Raw genomic sequence first — 17,872 nt, 5'->3', positions numbered from 1 at the left:
GACGACGGCAAAGGCCTGCCTAGCCGGTGAGGATGGCTGCCAGCACGTGGCGGTGGCGAGTAAGGGCGCACTCATGGTGCAGACGACCATCTCGCTTGGCACCGCTGATTCAGGAAGGAGATTAAGGAGATGAGGATAAGATACGAGCCATGGCTGTTGCAAAGAATATGCTGGTGCGGTCCACAAGGGACGCGTGACAAGCAACCGAGGGGGCGGACGCAAATGTGATTATCCGCCAGGTGATGTGTAACGTTTCCCTAATATATATATATATATATATATATATATATATATATATATATATATATATATATAGTGTCAAAAACGTTCATATTATGAAAGGGAGGGAATAGAAGGTAAAACCATAATGTATAGAAAGAATTCCTTATTTAACACTATTTTAAATTGTGTTTTCCTATTTAACACTGAAAAACTTTTTCTTTCCTATGTAACACCAAGTGTAAATTTTATGCCCTTTATGACACTTCCGTTCATTTTTAGGTTTAACGGTGTTAGATTGCATGTAAAAAGACACTTTTGCCCTTACACATAGAGCTCTTGCATGTGTGTTCAACTAGCGACGTGAGTGGAAGAAAGCTTTGCTGTGTGCGGCTCATTCGGCTTGGGTTGCAGCGACGTGCAGGATGCAGTGCTCACCTCCGCGACCTGGGCTATGGCAACATCAGCTGTGGCAGCACGACGGCATGTGCCTACGGTTATATGGTATGCATGGAGCTCACTGTGACGTGGCGGGCAAGTGGACGGTGGAGCAGTGGCACTATAAGACGAGTGGGGCCAGTGCTGCGTAGGAAAGCAGAGGCCGGAAGCAGCGCAAGTGCCAACAGGGTCACGTTTCTTTTCTTATCCGCGATGAGCTTTAACGGCAAGTTAAATATATATGCACGATTGGTCATGAAGCTGGTGTATGCATGTGCTCGTACGTGCTATCTTTTGATGGATTGTTGCTGCATGTAAACTTTTTCTTTTGACGGGTTGCTGCATGTAACCTTAGCTAATTAGCTTTGCCTCACATATGACCGCACCATACCATGTGCGCATGCGTATTCGGGTATTCGTGTGCTGTCTTGTATGCGTATACACCCAATACACCCGGCTAATCATACATGCATGTAAGTATTGAAATTTTGGTAAAAAATCACATTAGGGACAAAAGGGTTTTTTCAAGTGTTATTTAACACTGTTAAGGCTTAAAATAGACGGAAGTGTTATAAAAGACATAAAATTTAACTTTGATGTTAGATAAAGAAAAAAATATATTTTCAGTGTTAAATAGGAAAACAAAATTTAAGACAGTGTTAAATAAAGAATTCTCTCTAATGTATATCACCACATCGCCAACCTCACGCGCGACTGCATATAAGTGCGGCTGGCGCACCACCCCCCGACTCTGCCCTCAGCTAGCCCAGTCGCTCCTCGTCCGTCTCTTTTCCTGCTCCCGCTCTCATCTCGGCCTCCCCTTCGCGCGCATGGACATGCCACTCGCCGCGCGCAAACGCAAGCCGATCGAGCTAAGCTAGCCAGTGAGCAGACTCGCTCCCTGCCGGCCGAGCGCTATCTTACCTTACGCACGCAGCCCTCCTCCGATCGCGCGGGACAATCAAAGCCGGCCGAGCGCGATGGAGCGGGTGTGGGACTCGGGGCGGCGGATGAGCCGGAGCATCAGCCGCGGCATGGGGGCGGAGAACTGGGGCGTCGACGAGGCGTTCCTGCACGGCGGCGGCGGGAGCAGGGCCGGCGCCGACGACGACGACGAGGCGCTGCGGTGGGCCGCCATCGAGCGCCTGCCCACCTACAGCCGCATGAGGACCGCCATATTCTCGGCCGAGGCACAGGGCAAGGGGCAGCAGCAGCAGTACAAGGAGGTGGACGTGCGGAGGCTCGACGTCAACGACCGGCACGAGTTCATCGAGCGCGTCTTCCGCGTCGCCGACGAGGACAACCAGCGCTTCCTCCAGAAGCTGCGCGACCGCATCGACAGGTACGTTGCTCAGCTCAGCTCAGCGCCCGTGCAGTGCAGGCCGCGGCCCCCGGCTTCATCCAAGTTACAACTTCTTCTTCTTCTTCTTCTTCTTCTTCTTCTTCTTCTTCTTCTTCTTCTTGCGAAATACCACTTTGCAACTTCCTTTTCTACCTTTGATTTATTCAACTTAAACATAGCAATCCACTTGAGCAACCCGTTTGCAGTTACTCATTTTTTTGCTCATATTCGTGTGCTAAGTACTCCTTACCTCACGGTGAGGTAAGAGGTAGAGTAGATCTGAGGCGTTGATTTTATTAAATGATGGGAGCTAGTAAAAAACGAGTGTAAACTAAGAAGGTCACAGCCGGTCATCTCTTGCCATGAGAAAATCGCAGGAAAAAAAGTCTCCTCTCGAACCTCTCATCCCAATTTAATCTCGTGTCATGTCATTCTACTTAGCCATGTCCCGTTTGTTTTATGAAGTTCGTCATTTTACACAACCATGCAAACCACTGTGATGGCATGCCTCGTTTATTTTACGAAGTTCGTCATTTTACTTAACCACAGAAGTATTCTACGATGAATACATTATGGAGAGAATAAAATCATTCCTATATAATCTTGTACTCCTTCTCTCTCAGTTTACAGGATGTGCGCATACCCCTAGGTCGTCAATTTGACCAACCTAATACAAGTCATATATTACAAAAAATATACCAATATAAACTTCAGAGTTTGTACTTTCAAAAGGTATATTTTTTGTGTTATATAGTTTATATTATGATGATAAAATTGACAACCTAGGTATACGCACATGACTTGTAAACTGAAACGGAGGCAGTATTGTATCACACTATTCTCTAGCATCATGATAACAACAACATTTAGTGGCTTTAATCGCAAAAATAAGGAATGCAATAGCTTCCTTTTCCTCAGTTTTAGTCACATAAATTAGGAATGCAATAATTTCTTTTACTCGGATGCTCTATATATGGTTATGGTAGTAATATTTTTATGATTTTCCTTTCCTAACACTTACCAAATATAAACGGCGGGTAACCTATCACCTCTAGTGGATGACCTATTACCTCACGAAAGGTAATGGGTCACCACGTTCAGTCTTGATCCTTGAATGATACGTTATGAACAGTCCAAAATACTTGGGGCCATCTTAAATATGTCTTTTTTGTTTTCATGGGGAGTAAGTCTCCTTTTGTTATAACTTACTAGCAAAAGAATCAGTGCATTACAACGGGAAAAAAATCATAATCTCTAATGGCCATAATCATAATTTGTTGCATCGCAAGATACACTACCACTATCAATTTCGCGAAATCATGAACATTTTTTAGACTCGTGAACATATTTGAAATTGTGAACATTTTTTAAATTCACAAACACTTTTTTAAAATTTCAAACATTTTTCTAAAATAAAGAACATTTATAAATTAATAAAATTTTATACTATTTCCAAACATTTTTTTAAAATTGTGAACATTTTTTGACAATATTCTTAAATGTGCGAATATTTCTAGAATGGGCGAACACTGTTTTGGAAATTGGTGGAATAGTTTTCAAAATTCACGAATTTTTTATTTAACAAACATTTTTTGAAATGCATGATCATTTTCTGAATAAGCGAATAAAGTATTTTATAAGTCACGAACAGTTTTTGAATTTTTAGGATATTTTTCCATTCATGAACATTTTTTGAATTGGTGAAATTTTGTTCAATTTCATTAACATTTTCTAACACATGAACTTTTTAAAAAAATCATGAACATTTTTTTATTTCAAAAATATTGTTTTCCAAGATTTTTAACATTTTTAAATAAGGAAACATTTTTTATAAAATCACATACATTTTTTGAATCCAGAAACATTTTATGATTATTAAACATTTATTTCAGAATTCCTTTTTTTATTTTTTCGAAACTTTTTTGAAATCCCAAATTATTTAATGTAGAAAAAATGAAAATGCAAAAAAAATGAAAAACGAAATTTAAAAAACAGACCGTCCGGACATGGGCCGGCCCAAACGGACGCGCTGCTTCTTCTCCCAGCGCGCAGAGCTCAGTATATGAGGTCCCTACTGCATATGGACTGGCCCAAGCGGAAGATTCCCCTATGTGAAGGACGTGGAGTTTCTACACCCAGGAGCAAATGCTCCTGGTGTGAACAGTAAAATCAAATAAATTCAAAAACAATTCAAAAAATTCTGAATCTTTTTTGTGCCATACTTTCACAAATGTTTGTTGTGCCTACTAAATTTCATCGCAAAATCACATTGATGGAAGGCGTGGTAAAAAAATAAAATCGATGCTCTGAAAATGTTACTTACAAAAGCATTTTGGAGCTCTGATTTTGTTTTTTTGGCACACCTTCCACCAATGTGATTTCGCAATGAAATTTTGCATGGACATCAAACGTTTGTGAAAGTATATCACAAAAAAATTTCAGAATTTTTTGAACATTTTTTCTAGTTTTTTAATTTTACTATTCATACCAGGAGCATTTGCTCCTGGGTGTAGAAAGGTACTTCCGCTATGTGAAATGTTTTTATCACTTATATGTGGCATTGGAAATTCTGAAAAAAAACTTATATGTGACATTGGTGGGTAATATTTTGTAACTTTGAGGACAATTTTGTGACATGCCGCAAGAAGCAATAACCCTTTATTATTAGGTATAGATATAGATAATCTAAACTTTGTATACATCAACCGTAGAAATAGTGAACAGGTATTCATGATCCTGACTTTCAAATTTTCAAAATTCGGTCATGGCTCCACCACTTCAAAACTGGTAATGGTGCTCCCGTGACTGCTGCAGTTACACAAGTACAACGTTGCGTGCTCACTTGGGTTTTCATCTCCGTTGCTTGAACTGTGTCGTGGCCGCGGAAGTGCATACAATCATATATTTGAGTTTCATAGCGACATACGAGCACTACACTAGTAATAAGAAAAAGACGCACTTTGTGCAAGATTTGAAATGAAAGGGTCTCTGATCTTGCATATATTATAGAACACCGCAGCTAGCTTGCTCCCAAAGTTCAATGGAGAAGGTGTCAACAGTAACATAAATACTTCCATTTTCTCGTGTGACACATAAAAAATAACAATTCACCCACACGATTAAATAGTTTATTCATGCTCAGTCGTAATGTTTCTAATAAAGTAATTAAATTGATAACACTAGTGCAAAGCCCACAACTTGTTGCATGTATCATTATTATACTCCCTCCGTTCCTAAATATTTGTCTTTCTAGAGGCTTCAAATGGTGACTACATACGGAGCAAAATGAGTGAATCTACACTCTAAAATATGTCTATATACATCCGTATGTGGTGACCATTTGAAATCTCTAGAAAAACAAATATTTAGGAACGGAGGGAGTATATTTTTTATGTTTGTTTTGAAATATTCATATATATAGTTTACATTTTTAGTGGAGTTGCAAAGTTCACATGTTTTTTATGTTGAAATATTAGTTTTTGGTACATTAGTATTTTTTTCTTGCATAGTTAAGGCATTTTTAACTATCACGTCTTTTGTGATGTTACAATCTTAATTTTGTAACTTGTTAATCTAGTAATTATTGCACTTTTTCCATTATTTTCTACTCCTTTCGTTCCTAAATATTTGTCTTTCTAGAGATTTCAACAAGTGACTACATACGGAATAAAATGAGTGAATCTACACTCTAAAATATGTCTATATACATCCATTTGAAATCTCTAAAAGGACAAATATTTAAAAACAGAGAGAGTAGTATGCCTTTCTGTGAAGAGATATCTTTTCAGTAGGGAACGTGTCTTCCCCCATATATCCATGACTATTCGTAGGCCCAATTGTAACAATTGATAGATCCTTGATTTAATGCGTAAAAGTTGTTCTATTCAGAGTGATGTGCCTTATTATGGATTAGTTTTAGAACAGAGAGAGGCAAGGGAAAAAAATTGAGCTGAAAATCATCACACATCCATGCAGGGTGGGCATCGAGCTACCGACAGTGGAGGTGCGGTTTGAGCGGCTGACGGTGCAGGCGCAGTGCCAAGTAGGTAGCCGCGCGCTGCCGACGCTGCTAAACACGATGCGCAACATTGCAGAGGGCGTCCTGGGCATCCTCGGCATGCGGCTGGGCCGGCAGACGACGCTCACCATCCTCAAGGACGTCTCTGGCACCGTCCGACCCTCGAGGATGACTCTGCTGTTGGGACCGCCGTCGTCGGGGAAGACCACTCTGTTGTTGGCCCTGGCCGGCAAGCTGGACCCATCGCTGAGGTGCAACGGCGAGGTGGCCTACAACGGGTACCCGCTGGACAAGTTTGTGCCGCAGAAGACGGCGGCGTACATCAGCCAGACTGATGTGCACGTCGGCGTGATGACCGTTAAGGAGACACTTGACTTCTCGGCCAGGTGCCAGGGCGTCGGCACCAAATACGGTAAGTACACCGGCCTTCACCAAATTCATGGCCTTGATGGCTTGGACAAGTGATGGTGAATGATTAAGGACTGTAATGATGGCAACAAATATATTCTGCTACAGATCTCCTGACCGAACTGGCAAGGAGGGAGAAGGAGGCTGGCATCCGGCCTGAGCCGGAGGTTGACCTCTTTATGAAGGTATTAAGTACTCCCTTCAATTCATATTAGTTGTCGTTGGTTTGGGTTGGAACGAGTATTTTTTTAGAGGAAGGTATTGAGTAGCTAATATTTAGATGTGAACGGTCTTCTCACTGCAGTCTAGGCTACCGAAAGCACGGAGTTTTGAAATATTGTTACCACACTGCAAACATAAATACTATTAAGTTATCAACTTAACAATTGAATGAGTTTTGGTAATAAGTTAAACAAAAGTATTTAACTGGAATAATATCTCAAGTCGATTATGATATAGTTTCATCTTTTTTTTAGTTTGCTAGGCCCATCTAAAATAACTCTTGTGCCCATATAGAATTCTTAAAAAATGGGTTCAGTATTTAGGAATAGAGAAAGCGAAGGCCCAATAGTTATATGCATGTCGTGACTTCCATTTTCTCTTTTCAATTTTTATTAATCCAACTACCAACAGTTTTTGTGTAGTGCTAGCTCTTTTTAAATAGTTTGGATTGCTTATCACATGTGTCACATGGTTGTGTAGTGCTAGCTCTAATTCTTCACACTACATGCATGAGATAAAGAATTGACCATCTGATAGACACATATAACTTGCTGATGTGGCATGCTTAAGAAAAACAGATACTGGGTTGGAGTATCTATTTTTGGAATAGAGGATGACATTTGTGTTCGTTAGAGGGTTCGCAAGAACGAAGCATCCTATGAAATGGGCTTATTAATAATAGGCTAGTAGCTACCTCAAAAAAAGAAAAACGCTAGTAGCCAACCATGATTTGCTTCCAATCATACGTTTTCTGCAGCATGCACTTCAATGATGTACTTTTTTTTATCTCCAGGGCACTTCAATGGAAGGAGTTGAGAGCAGCCTCCAGACAGACTACACTCTTAGGGTATGCCTTTTTTCTATTAGAGCAACTTTTAGCAATTTCTTAAAATCGAGCCTTTAAAATTATTTTAAAGTGCAATATAATTTCTAGAGGTTAAGGGGCAACTGTGCAAACTTAGATTATCTAAACTGCAAGCTTCGTAACTTTCTTCTCTCATGTTTCTCCTATGTGTGTCCACATACAAATATTTCATATATGGCGTATTATTAACAAATAACTTTCCTTGCGCACTTCAAAAACATGCAAATGCATCATTTTAAAATTGGAATTTAGATTTAAACATTATTTGTATGTAGATTATGTCGAATTACACTCAAAATTGAAGCATACTTATAGGTTACATATGGATAGTCTTAAATACTTCGACTACATAGGATGGTCATGATGGTCGTCATCGGGATTCTTCTTCCTCTGCCCCTCCAGATCAGCATGGCGGATGGTGAAACATGTGGAAGCATGGCTATGGGACTTGGTGACAAGATCCCATTCCGGTCAGGTGGGGCACTCCTTCTATTCCTTGGCCTTGACGCGTGACTTGGCAGCGACCTCCCATTCCACATATGTGGCGACGGGAACCATTACACGCAAGTGGCGAGCTCCTTCTCGACCTCGACCTTTACGTTGTCCGTCTCCACGACGACCTTGGCTGCATCCTCCAGCCCGCACATGTCGTGGTCTCATCAAAGTTACTGGCGTATGAGTCGACAAGGGAGGAGGAAGCCACAGTGAAAGGAATTAGACAAGCCTCCGTACGAGAGAGGCTACAGCGGGGGCGCAACAACATGTTGTTGTCATAGATGAGGGCCTTGTCGGAGTCATCGTGAGGCGGGGTGCATGAGGAGGAAGCATGTACAGACACACATATGAACCACGCGACTGCGAGAGAGAGGGCGTCACGGTGACATGCCTCAAGCGGTGGTAGAAGCGACTTCAGATTTGGGGGAGCGGGAAGGGAGAAGAAATGTGGCAATGTCAGAGGTGTCAACGTTTTATAGGTGCACACGGCGGACAACTAGAAAAGGAAGGGATAGCGAAAAATGGGCGACACGCAAGTGAAAAAGGAAAGGATGAAGAGAAACCGTGGAAACACAGGTGTGAAACATGGCAGTCATACGGATGGTGTGTTTTATGATTGCTCGAGCCTTGAGAGAGGTACAACGACGGGAGATAGATTGTTCTACCATGCACGGGATATCACGTGCACGTATGCATCCTCAGACGATGGATCGATGCATGAGATATTTTGAAAACATCCAAAAGAGTAGCACGAATCTTAAAGCAACCATAGACGATGGATCCATGCATGACATATCATGTGCATGGTAGATTGAAAATAATAAATCTAGTGGAGAAGGTATGTAGCGGCAACAAATCCGTTGTTCATATCAACCTCAAGATTGATGCGCTGCTTATAGTTGTATAAGACGCCAATTGATCTGTGGGATAAATGCCGGCCAACATCAAATCAAGCAACATCATTGTTGCCAAGATCGTCGCCATCACCACCGGCCAAAGCACCACGATCACCATCTTTATCAACATTGACCGAAGAATGATCACTTTGCTTCCCAGAAGCACCACCGTCTTCATTGGCCGAAACATCAACGTCAACTCCATTGGCCGAAGCACCAGCAGCTCCATTGTCGAAATCTTCACCACCACCACCACCACCGCCTCCTCCATTAACAAAACCTCCACCACCACCACCTCCAAAACCCCAACCACCATTGCCGAAACCAACACCACCTCCACCCCCTCCACACCATTGCCGAAACCAAAACCACCTTCACCACCATCATCATTGCCGAAACCAAGACCGCCTCCAAAACCCCCACCTCCTTCATTATTGAAACCACCACCACCGGCCATAAGATTTTGAAGATCCATCCTTCTCTGGCACATGATCTCCATTCTTTTCATCTCTCAAAATTCTCTTGTCATTGGATCCATGCCCTCCGGATTCATCATCGTGAACCGATCCTCCTCAGTGGTCTTCTCGCCCCCCTCTTCTGCTCCTCAAGAGCAATCTTGTGCTCCTCGAAGGAACGCATTCTCTCCCACTTTTTTTCTCTTTGTGTTTGTCTTCCTTCTCGGTCAAGGTCACCTTGGTGTCCAAATGCTTCACCAACATAGTTTCTTTGACCTTTACCATGTCACTAATTTGCTCCCTCAAACTAGATGCCTCGGCCGATTTCTTCACCCTCTTCATGTCCTTTTTGGTTCCATCCGGTTTGCCCTTGTTTCTTCCTCCCTTTGGTGCATCATCACTATCATCATCGTCTTCCAAGTTAACGAGTGCACTTTTCTTTGGAGGAGCTTCGTTATCCCTCAACCTCCATTTCTCACTATCTTTAAGCAAGAACCAACAATGTCGAATCACGAATGGCTTGCCCTTGAAACCTGGGCTTTGCTTCAATCTTTCAGGGGCGATGCGATCATACAATTGGAAAAAGAGGCAAAAGTGAGCACAAAATGTCATCAAATAAAACAAGATCACAAAAGTGGAAAAGAGACAAAGACGAGGCGGCATAATCGTCAATCGTGACACCACTGGAGGTTCATTCCTCACTTGCTCCAAGCACCAATCCACCGGCTACATGTTTTCTTGATCACGTCCCAACGACCTTGGATTGATTTCAATGAACGACCGGACATGAACAACAAGAGCTTATAATATTTGTCCTCGATACGTTGCCAATACTTCTTGAAGCTTTGATCTTTGCCGGTCACTGCATCAAGTGACACACTCTCCCGTGCTCTAATCAAGCAAACATCCCCCGTCTCCATGTAATTTTTGGTTCTTTTTCCAAATTTTGCTTGGCTAGCATTGAACTCCTCCTCCTCAAGCTCTTCTACTCCATCATAGCTATCACCCCCTCTCGTCCACCTTGTCTTCAACCTCCGGTTGCATGCCCGAATCGAAAGCGTCAAGTGGAGCACTCAAGTTCACCATGTTCTCCTCCAACAATTCGGCATATGATGTATGAACATTGTAGGTACAAAATCCGATGGTCGAAACACTATTAAGCAATCAAAGTTGAAGCAAAGTTCACTGGAGCAAACCAATTTTTTATCTCTTCGATGATTGATCGAACATGTTGTGGGCGTCGGTGGAGTCGACAGGATCGCGGGGCACATGGCCTGCCAAGGGGGTTGAGGAAGCGCTCGTCCTCGCCGCCTTCTTCCTCGGGCCCTTCGATTACGACTTTAGCCGTCCGCTCGAGGGGGTGGAGGAGGCGCCCGTCCTCGAGCCGAATATGCAAGTTCCTGCAAAATAATTTTTGGGACAGGGCGGTCGGGACGATATTTCGTTCGGGTCCCGTTAATCGGCGGTTATTTCAGAGGAGGTGGAATTTGCAGGATCTACTAGTAGAGATGCTCTCAGTGTCCACAAAAGACTGGAGCTAGTTTTAAATTTCCTACTGACATAGGGGGCTATGGAAGATCACCGATGCCACACTAGCGCACTCCGCCCCTGCTTGCTGCAGTACCCAGCGCACTGCCGTCGCCACCAGATCACCGATGCCACACCAGTACACCACCATGCGTCGATCACCGCGGCTCTCCCAGGGCCGTATACGCGCATACGGAACGCCAGACCACGCTCGAGCCACCACGAGCCCCGCGGCCGAAGACCGAAGACCGCCGGCGGCCTCGGCGCGGGGTGCCGGCGCGGCACACAGACTCTGGCGAAACGAGCCCCCCTCGAAGCCAGCGCGAGATGCCACCCACTCGTCCTGATGATGCCAAATTGCCAATGGCATGGCCGGATCAGCGCAGCGCGCCTGCGACTGAGACCATGACATGCCCATGGCCTGTTTGCTTTTATGCCCGGCCAAAACCACTGCTTTTCCTGCATGCCGGGTAAGGGTTGCTTTCAAGCCATATACCCTAGTTTGACGCGAGTTAACAAATGAATTTAACGATATGCAAATTTACCGTGATTACCTTGATGGACGTGCACGTCATAATGTCGAAATGTTTGTTTTCGACTGAATTTGTATTTTATTCATTTTTTGCTGGGAGCAGATACTGGGGTTGGACATATGCGAGGACACCATCGTTGGCGACCAGATGCAGAGGGGCATATCCGGTGGCCAGAAGAAGCGCGTCACCACCGGTAATCACTCGTCATCATCGTGTCATGCTTATTTCATCATCTGTCACATGCTCATGCAAAATGATCAAAGAAGGTTGAGCTGCTGCTTCCAGCATTGGTTTCTTTCCTTTTAGACTCCAGTAAGGGGAGAGAAGTGCAGAGGGACATCAATTTGGATCTAGGTGGGAATTGGAAGGCCCTCCTGAAAGGAGTTTGCTAAACATGTTGGTCTTTCTAGACTATGTGGTTTAGGTGACAATACAGTTTCTTGAAGCGTAAGAACGACCGCCAAGATCCAACTTCTAGATCAACTAATCGCGACGCTGACATGCTAGAGCTTCTTGCCTGTTCTTTTAGGCTTTAGCAGCAGCCTATGCCATAGAATTACTAAGTATGAAAATTTACTGACCAAAAGTGCTGGGAATAACATATGGCCGAAAATGTTCATGGGGATTTAACATTACGGGCAGGTTGCAGTTTACATATGTTGCCACTTGCTAACTGATCATTCTTGCATTACTAGTTTTTCCGGCCTGTTCTGCTTTTCTAGAAACAAGACAGACCCATTACATATTTTGTTTTCAAATTGCATGTTGTATTTATTCTTTATGAAAGGGCATCGCTTCTGCCAATTTTCTGAGAAAAGAAAATACATTCCACATAATTGAAGCCAAAAGTACAATCCGGAAAGCATCTTGTTCTTAGCTTAGAAATGTAGACCAATGCGAAAGCAACAATCTTAAATCATTTCAAGCGGATTTTGTGTTGAGGGGTCAATTGTTGGTGTCAGCATGAGATTGCCTGTTATCGAACTGTATTAATTTCTTAATTAAAAAACTAGAGCTCCTGCCAGGTTCCTTGAAAAATTGTAATTATTTACAATTACAATTATTATTATTATTATTATTATTATTATAGTAATAGAGTAATAGTAATTGCTTGATGAATTAGGGAAATTCCAGAACATTGCCAGGATGCATGTTTTTGAAATAATTTTGCTCATTCGCATTTGCAGGAGAAATGATTGTCGGTCCGACAAAGGTGCTATTCATGGATGAGATATCAACTGGGTTGGACAGCTCCACCACCTTCCAAATTGTCAAATGTCTGCAGCAGATTGTGCACTTGGGCGAGGCCACGATCCTCATGTCCCTCCTCCAGCCAGCCCCTGAGACCTTTGAACTCTTCGATGATATCATCCTCCTGTCAGAAGGCCAGATTGTTTATCAGGGACCCCGTGATTATGTCCTTGAATTCTTTGAGTCCTGCGGCTTTTGCTGCCCAGAGCGCAAGGGCACCGCAGACTTTCTTCAGGAGGTAACGTCAAGCAGTATCCTAGTTATTACTATGTTCCTGAAAATACCATGTCATTATTATTTTTGAAGGGATGAATGTTCCACGTTATGATATAAATGAAAGTGTTGTATCTGTCTTATTCTCAGGTCACATCAAAGAAGGATCAGGAGCAGTACTGGGCTGACAGGCAGAGGCCATACCGATATATTTCAGTCTTGGAATTTGCACAGAGGTTTAAGCGGTTTCAAGTTGGGCTACAACTCGAGAACCATCTCTCGGTGCCATTTGACAAGAGCCGCAGCCATCAAGCTGCCCTTGTCTTCTCCAAGCACTCGGTGTCAACTCGAGAGCTCCTCAAGGTATCCTTTGAGAAGGAGTGGCTCCTCATAAAGCGCAATTCGTTTTTTTACATCTTCAAGACCATACAGGTGGGCATAATTTTCCTGTCCATATCGCCACTTCTTAAAATCCACAATGCAGAGGACTTGACATTATTTGTCGGTGAACTTTGAAGCTCATCATTGTAGCGCTTATCGCATCAACGGCATTTCTAAGGACCCATATGCACTCAAGGAATTTGGATGATGGTTTTATCTACATTGGAGCACTGATTTTTACTCTGGTTGTGAACATGTTCAATGGTTTTGCTGAGCTCTCTTTGACCATCACAAGGTTGCCTGTGTTCTACAAGCACCGGGACCTCCTCTTCTACCCTGCCTGGATATTCACACTACCAAATGTCGTTCTCACAATCCCATTTTCAATTATCGAATCCACAGTCTGGGTGGTTGTCACATACTACACTATGGGATTTGCCCCAGAAGCTGACAGGTATCGAGGAGACAACACTTCGTTAGGTGAATCAGGAACTATCACTTTTGTGACTGCTAAATTGCAATCTTTGTCTGCAGGTTCTTCAAGCAGTTGCTACTTGTGTTCTTGATCCAGCAGATGGCTGCTGGGCTTTTCAGAGCAATTGCTGCACTATGCAGATCCATGATCATTGCTCAAACCGGAGGAGCCCTGTTCCTTCTCTTCTTCTTTGCCCTTGGAGGCTTTCTTCTGCCAAAAGGTCGATTACTTATCTTGTTCATTTTCACTTCACACCGACTTCTGCAGATCAGTGCTGCAGCTTTGCTGACTAGTCCTTTGCTCTCTATTGTTAACAGACTTCATCCCAAAATGGTGGATCTGGGGCTATTGGATTTCACCGCTGGTGTATGGATACAATGCTCTAGTAGTGAATGAATTCTACGCTTCTCGGTGGATGGACAAGTTTGTAACGGTTAGCTCACTGCAGCACTGATCTTTCACTGATTGATGTGTATGCTTTTCTAACAAGCTGTGTTAATGCTGATAGGACAAGAATGGTGTTTCCAAAAGACTAGGTATAGCTATGCTAGAAGGCACAAACATCTTTACTGACAAAAACTGGTTCTGGATTGGAGCAGCAGGGCTGTTAGGTTTCACAATCTGCTTCAATGTGCTCTTCACTATGTCCCTTACGTATCTGAATCGTAAGTGTTTGAACATTAATCTAAGTGCCTCCTGAATTCTGATAATAAAGTTTTGATCAGTATGTGACCCAGTTACTCTTTACTTATTAGCCTTGGGCCAACCACAAGCTGTTATATCTGAAGAAACTGCAAAGGAAGCAGAAGGCAATGGCCTCCCAAGAGAGGCAGTTAGCAAGGACAGTACAAGGAGAAATGTCAGGATGAAATCGAAGGATGGTTCCAGTAATGGTAAGCAATTCTGACTGAAGTCATATGTAAATATGACAGGATAAGTAAAATTTTCTAAAATTGATGAATAAATCTGTAACTATTTCAGAGGAAATGGGAGAGATGAGACTTATGATTCGTCTGGGCAATAGTTCATCAAATGCGATTTCACGAGTCAAGTCCGTTGGCAGAAATGAATCTGCTCCAAGAAGAGGAATGGTTCTTCCATTCTCCCCTCTATCCATGTGTTTTGAGGATGTGAACTACTATGTCGACATGCCTGCAGTGAGCACACCTATGCACAATTTTTTCCAGAATTGTTTTCCTTCAATGTTGTCACGTTAGTATCTTAACTTCTTCCTCAATTTAAAATCTGTAATATTTATGAGCACTTTTTTATCTATATAGGAAATGAAACAACAAGCAGTGGCGGATAATAGGCTCCAATTGTTACGTGAGGTTACTGGATCATTTAGACCAGGAGTGCTAACAGCGCTCATGGGAGTCAGTGGAGCTGGAAAGACGACTCTTATGGATGTTTTAGCTGGCAGAAAGACTGGTGGTTATATTGAAGGAGATATCACAATTTCTGGTTATCCAAAAAACCAAGAAACATTTGCAAGGATTTCTGGTTATTGTGAGCAAAATGATGTCCATTCACCTCAGGTCACGATTAGAGAATCTCTTATATACTCCGCCTTCTTGCGTCTTCCTGAAAAGATCGGAGATCAAGATATCACCGATGATATCAAGATAGTAAGTCATGTCTTTTTGCCTCTCGGAATGCTATATCTTTAGTTGTTTCTCAACTTTTATTGGAATATCATGTCATTTTGCTACTTCAACGAGGTGAATTAAGAAGTTTCATTTGCTTGTTATAATCAGTGTATACCTCTTGGATCTTGGTGTAAATTAATTAGATGTTTAAGATTTGATAAATATGTCAAGAAATGTTCATGTAACTTGGAAATTTTCGTTTACCTTATCGAGCTCGTATCTTACATGTTTCAATGGTTTCAGCAATTTGTTGATGAAGTTATGGAGTTAGTGGAGCTTGACAATCTGAAGGACGCTTTAGTCGGCCTGCCAGGAATTTCAGGGCTTTCAACAGAGCAAAGAAAGAGGTTAACAATAGCTGTGGAGCTTGTCGCAAATCCATCGATCATCTTCATGGATGAACCAACATCAGGTCTTGATGCAAGAGCAGCAGCAATTGTTATGAGAACAGTGAGGAACACGGTTGACACGGGACGGACTGTGGTTTGCACAATCCACCAACCAAGCATTGACATCTTTGAAGCTTTTGATGAGGTGACTACTGTACATAGAAAAATAGTTCTAAATGATAGTTCCAACTTTTCTGCGACTAAGCGATAACTCACGATCCTTTCTGCAGTTGCTATTACTGAAAAGAGGAGGCCAGGTGATATACTCTGGGATACTAGGTCGCAACTCACAGGAAATGGTCGAATACTTTGAGGTACGGATAGTTTTACACGATGACGATTTTTTTTCAGTTGGAGATACCGTATAAATAATTACAATCAGTTTTTTTTTATGTCTAATCTTATGTTCAATGCTACCAGGCAATTCCTAGAGTGCCTAAAATCAAAGATAAGTACAATCCTGCAACATGGATGCTTGAGGTCAGTTCAGTTGCTGCAGAAGTACGCCTTAATATGGATTTTGCTGACTACTACAAGACTTCAGATCTGTACAAGTAAGCAAAACATGTTTTTTGTCGCATGGACCTCTAGTGTTTTTCTCAAAGTTTATAATCAGCATAGAACTTTATGTAACAAAATTCTCACGGAATACACCGGCTGTATTTCCAGGCAAAACAAATCATTGGTCAACCAGCTAAGTCAACCAGAACCAGGAACATCAGATCTGTATTTTCCTACAGAATATTCTCAATCAATTATAGGGCAGTTCAAAGTCTGCCTCTGGAAGCATTGGCTGACCTATTGGCGCAGCCCAGATTACAACCTTGTCAGATTTTTCTTCACTTTGTTCACAGCCTTGCTGCTTGGCTCCATCTTTTGGAAGATTGGCACCAATATGTAATTACTGTACTTATCTTCATCCTTGACTCCTTAGACCTAATGTATCAGCATCTGAATTTTCGGTGCCTTATGATGCAGGGGAGATGCCAATACTCTTAGAATGGTCATTGGAGCAATGTACACAGCAGTGATGTTCGTCGGCATCAACAACTGTTCAAGCGTTCAGCCAATTGTTTCAATCGAGAGAACAGTTTTCTACCGGGAGAGGGCTGCTGGGATGTACTCTGCAATGCCATATGCAATTGCTCAGGTAAGAAAATAGTAAAACTGAAAAGCTATAATTGACCACGGTGGTAGCTAAAATAGCAAGGTTGTCATTGGCTTCTTCGGGTATCTCAAGCCTTGTGTGTTGCTTCAGGTTGTCATGGAGATACCTTATGTCTTCGTCCAAGCCTCGTATTACACCCTCATCGTATATGCCATGATGGGCTTCCAGTGGACAGTTACCAAGTTCTTCTGGTTCTTCTTCGTCTCCTACTTTTCCTTCCTCTACTTCACCTACTATGGGATGATGACTGTCTCAATCTCACCAAACCATGAGGTTGCAGCCATCTTCGCTGCAGCTTTCTATTCCCTATTCAACCTTTTTTCTGGATTCTTCATCCCGAGACCGGTGAGTTCTGTTTCTTGATTAGAATGTTGCTGCAGTTCCTTCTCTTTCGTAAGACCAATTACCTAGTTTGCTCTTGCTTTGTCCAGAAAATCCCCAAATGGTGGATCTGGTACTACTGGATTTGCCCATTGGCATGGACAGTTTATGGGCTCATAGTGACACAATATGGAGACCTGGAAGAGACCATCTCCGTCCCAGGCCAATCAAACCAGACAATCAGTTACTACATAACTCATCATTTTGGATACCACAGGAGCTTCATGGCGGTCGTTGCACCGGTGCTTGTGCTCTTTGCAGTGTTCTTCGCGTTCATGTATGCTCTCTGCCTCAAGAAGTTGAGCTTCCAACAACGATAGTAGGAACTGAAAGCCAACAGACAAGATCTCGCAGGCAATCTGGCCAATTTTTTTCCAGAGCCAACTCTTCTTTTGTCCTTCCATTTTTGACAGTGTAAATATGGATGTATTTTTTGTTTTTGGATTCCAAATGGATACACAAATATGGTGAGGATGCACACAACTTTCCAGGCTTGTAAGAGCAACTCTTACAGGTTCTGTAAAATCCCATTCCGTATAATGACTTT

The 17,872-nt window shown here is 42.6% G+C and overlaps 1 protein-coding gene across 2 annotated transcripts; it reads left to right on the top strand.

The window, feature by feature from the left end:
• The first annotated feature begins 1,454 nt into the window (after positions 1–1,454).
• On the top strand, positions 1,455–17,866 carry LOC119332592 (ABC transporter G family member 42-like). Of its 2 annotated transcripts, XM_037605762.1 has the most exons (21): positions 1,455–1,999; positions 5,975–6,429; positions 6,534–6,610; positions 7,441–7,494; positions 11,521–11,611; positions 12,606–12,907; positions 13,033–13,314; positions 13,401–13,717; positions 13,798–13,958; positions 14,056–14,171; positions 14,247–14,403; positions 14,494–14,631; positions 14,720–14,895; positions 15,019–15,366; positions 15,631–15,921; positions 16,007–16,090; positions 16,197–16,330; positions 16,446–16,673; positions 16,755–16,926; positions 17,035–17,289; positions 17,376–17,866. In XM_037605762.1, the coding sequence occupies exons 1-21, from the start codon at positions 1,638–1,640 to the stop codon at positions 17,643–17,645; spliced, it is 4,470 nt and encodes a 1,489-aa protein (XP_037461659.1). In that variant the 5' UTR covers positions 1,455–1,637; the 3' UTR covers positions 17,646–17,866. The 2 variants fall into 2 exon arrangements, with proteins under 2 accessions (XP_037461659.1, XP_037461658.1); XM_037605761.1 differs by lacking the exons at positions 1,455–1,999; positions 5,975–6,429; positions 6,534–6,610; positions 7,441–7,494 and adding an exon at positions 10,973–11,355.
• The last annotated feature ends 6 nt before the right edge of the window (positions 17,867–17,872 follow it).

The sequence above is a fragment of the Triticum dicoccoides genome, chromosome 7A, assembly GCF_002162155.2.
Source record: "Triticum dicoccoides isolate Atlit2015 ecotype Zavitan chromosome 7A, WEW_v2.0, whole genome shotgun sequence".
NCBI lineage: Eukaryota > Viridiplantae > Streptophyta > Magnoliopsida > Poales > Poaceae > Triticum > Triticum dicoccoides.
This window is presented reverse-complemented; position numbering and strand designations above follow the sequence as displayed.